The 2371-nt window shown below is 42.5% G+C and overlaps 1 protein-coding gene across 1 annotated transcript in view; it reads left to right on the top strand.

Moving 5' to 3' along the window:
* The window catches only part of LOC101859788 (gamma-aminobutyric acid receptor subunit alpha-3-like), a gene marked incomplete in the record, with an annotated part of 175432 nt that extends 174897 nt beyond the window's left edge, over positions 1-535 (top strand). Inside the window, 1 exon segment of the mRNA XM_035970178.1 lies at positions 214-535. Coding sequence (XP_035826071.1) covers positions 214-299 — 86 coding nt within the window.
* Positions 536-2371: the final 1836 nt, after the last annotated feature.

Genomic DNA, 2371 nt, shown 5'->3' with positions numbered 1-2371 from the left:
TAGGCCCAGAACAACATACTTAGGGAACCTAAACAAATGGGTAACAGGAAAGGATCACGGAAACGTAGCTTTTTTGAGAGCATCGAGCAAAGGAATGAATGGAAAACCATGATCGCCGATGTCTGTCGCAGATCTGGCACTGAATGATGATGATATAACATAATATGTTTTTTCTTGTCCTTTTTTTCACCTGTGCAACCTATTGTATTCCCAGGATGGCCCGGTTTGTGTTCCCCCTGGCCTTTGTGATGTTCAACATGACCTACTGGCTCATCTACGTCTTCGTGGAGTTCGACTGACCGCTTCCTCTACGCCTACTCTCAAGGTCGTGACCTTTGACATGCTGTGCTTCAACAGCCATTTTCTCACTCCCCACGGTGGTTCGTGCTGACTTTTTCTGGTACTGAACACAACACACGAATTCCGCAGTGGGTCTCATCAGTGAACGCAACGCAAGCTTGACGGAACCAAAGATCGTACATAATAAGATGGTCCACTCCTCTCTTTGAGCCAATTTTAAACAACTTTCTTCAAAATTCGGTGGTGCCCTCTTCGACAATGTGCGGACTTGGCGAACAGAGTTACCCTACTTGTGCGAATAACAATAAAAGTAAAACTAACAAGCAGTGCTATTCTTATTCTTCTTCTGGAGAAACGAAAGAGAACTTCAAAACAAAGACTGCAGCGCCATCTGAACCAATATGCGGACTTCCGCGGACAATTTTTGGGCTGAGTGAACTATCTTGTTATGTACGATCTTTGACAAAACTAGCCTGGGTGATGTGATGGACAGTCCACGGTCTGGCTGGACGATGTGCGTGTGTGCGACTGGGGTTCAGATCTCGGGACGAGCCAGATTTTTGGTTGGTGCACATACACCCGGGCTTTGTGAGGGATTGCCTGGTTTCTGTGAGGACAAAAACGCTCTGTGAGAGAAACGTTTTGGTTTCTGTCCAAATGAACATTTACGACACGATACCACAGTTTGGACATTTCTGATTATCCGTGCGCCATCATAGACTTATATTATAATATCCTAGATCGGACTCTGTCGTGACCACCCATAGATTTGAATTATAACATGTGTCACGACCTGGTGGAATCAGGCGCTAGTCAACTCTTAGGCATATGGGGTTATCAGTAAAATCTTAATGCCTGTCCATTTGCCTTGCTTCTGGAGAAAAAAAATACCATCTATGTTGAATAGAAGTCGAAATATTTGTGATTGAAGGAGGTCAGAGTAACCTGGTTTCAGAGGTCAAACTATCGAAAAAATTGCCGCCAAAGTTTGGTAACTTCCATAGCCTGAGAGTCCTCAGCAACTGAAAATTTACATTTTTTGTGCCGTTAATCAACTTCTTTCAGTACAATTCATATGGAACTATGTTTTTATATGGACATAAAAGGATTTAAGCCAAAAAACAAAAATTCGATAAAAAATTGTCGACCTGGCGGAAAAAAATGCAAGTTTCTCCTATTTGATTATTTTGAATAGCGCCAGATTTCAACACGATACCTCACATATTATCCTAGATAAGGCACTATCATGGCTGCTCATAGACTTGAATTGTAATATCCTAGACCCTGCTCTGTTACTGTTATGGACGCCACTTTTTTCCCTCTATAAAATCCTCGCTGGAGACACAAATGCAGGGCAGAGATCATCAGTCTCTCTGTAGTCGATTGTCTGCACAAATTTTTCCCTCCAATTAACTTCCTTTGGTTCCAAATTTAGTTAATTGGTGCGCTCCATAGTAAAGCGAAATTACTTCAGGAGAGCCCAGTCTTGGATATCATAATACACGTCTCTGATACACACACTCTGTCTCTGATACACACACCCTGTCTCTCTTTCTCTCTCTCTCTCTATCTCTCTCTCTCTCTCTATCTCTCTGTCTCTCTCTCTCTGTCTCTCTGTCTCTCTCTGTCTCTCTCTCTCTCTCTCTCTCTCTCTCTCTCTCTCTCTCTCTCTCTCTCTCTCAATCTCTGTGTGAGCGCGTGTGTTGCTAACGAGGCTGCAGATACGAGGAGAGAAATGTCTTCTATTGTGTCCAAATGTACATTGATAAAAGCACACTCCTATATTGTAAAAGAATCTTTCATAGTCATTTGTGAATGTGCGCACATCTGTGTAAGAGTGTGTGTCAATGGACCTATGTATGAGTTGACGAATCTTATAGTGCGTGTGTGAGTTGTTGCACGTACTTTGAACTTTGACCTGAGTGAGTTGTTCCACGTACACTCGACCTTTTACCTGAGAGCTGCTGCATGTACACTTGACCTGCGCTCGTGAGATTAACTTGTTCAATTATATCCAAATGTGCAAAGATGGAACAACAGTTTAGAAACTTATCTTTATTCTAGTCATGAA

Source organism: Aplysia californica, unplaced genomic scaffold, assembly GCF_000002075.1.
Source record: "Aplysia californica isolate F4 #8 unplaced genomic scaffold, AplCal3.0 scaffold00231, whole genome shotgun sequence".
In the NCBI taxonomy this organism is placed as follows: domain Eukaryota; kingdom Metazoa; phylum Mollusca; class Gastropoda; order Aplysiida; family Aplysiidae; genus Aplysia; species Aplysia californica.
The sequence above is the reverse complement of the archived record's forward strand: the minus strand, read 5'-3'. Positions and strand labels throughout refer to the sequence as shown.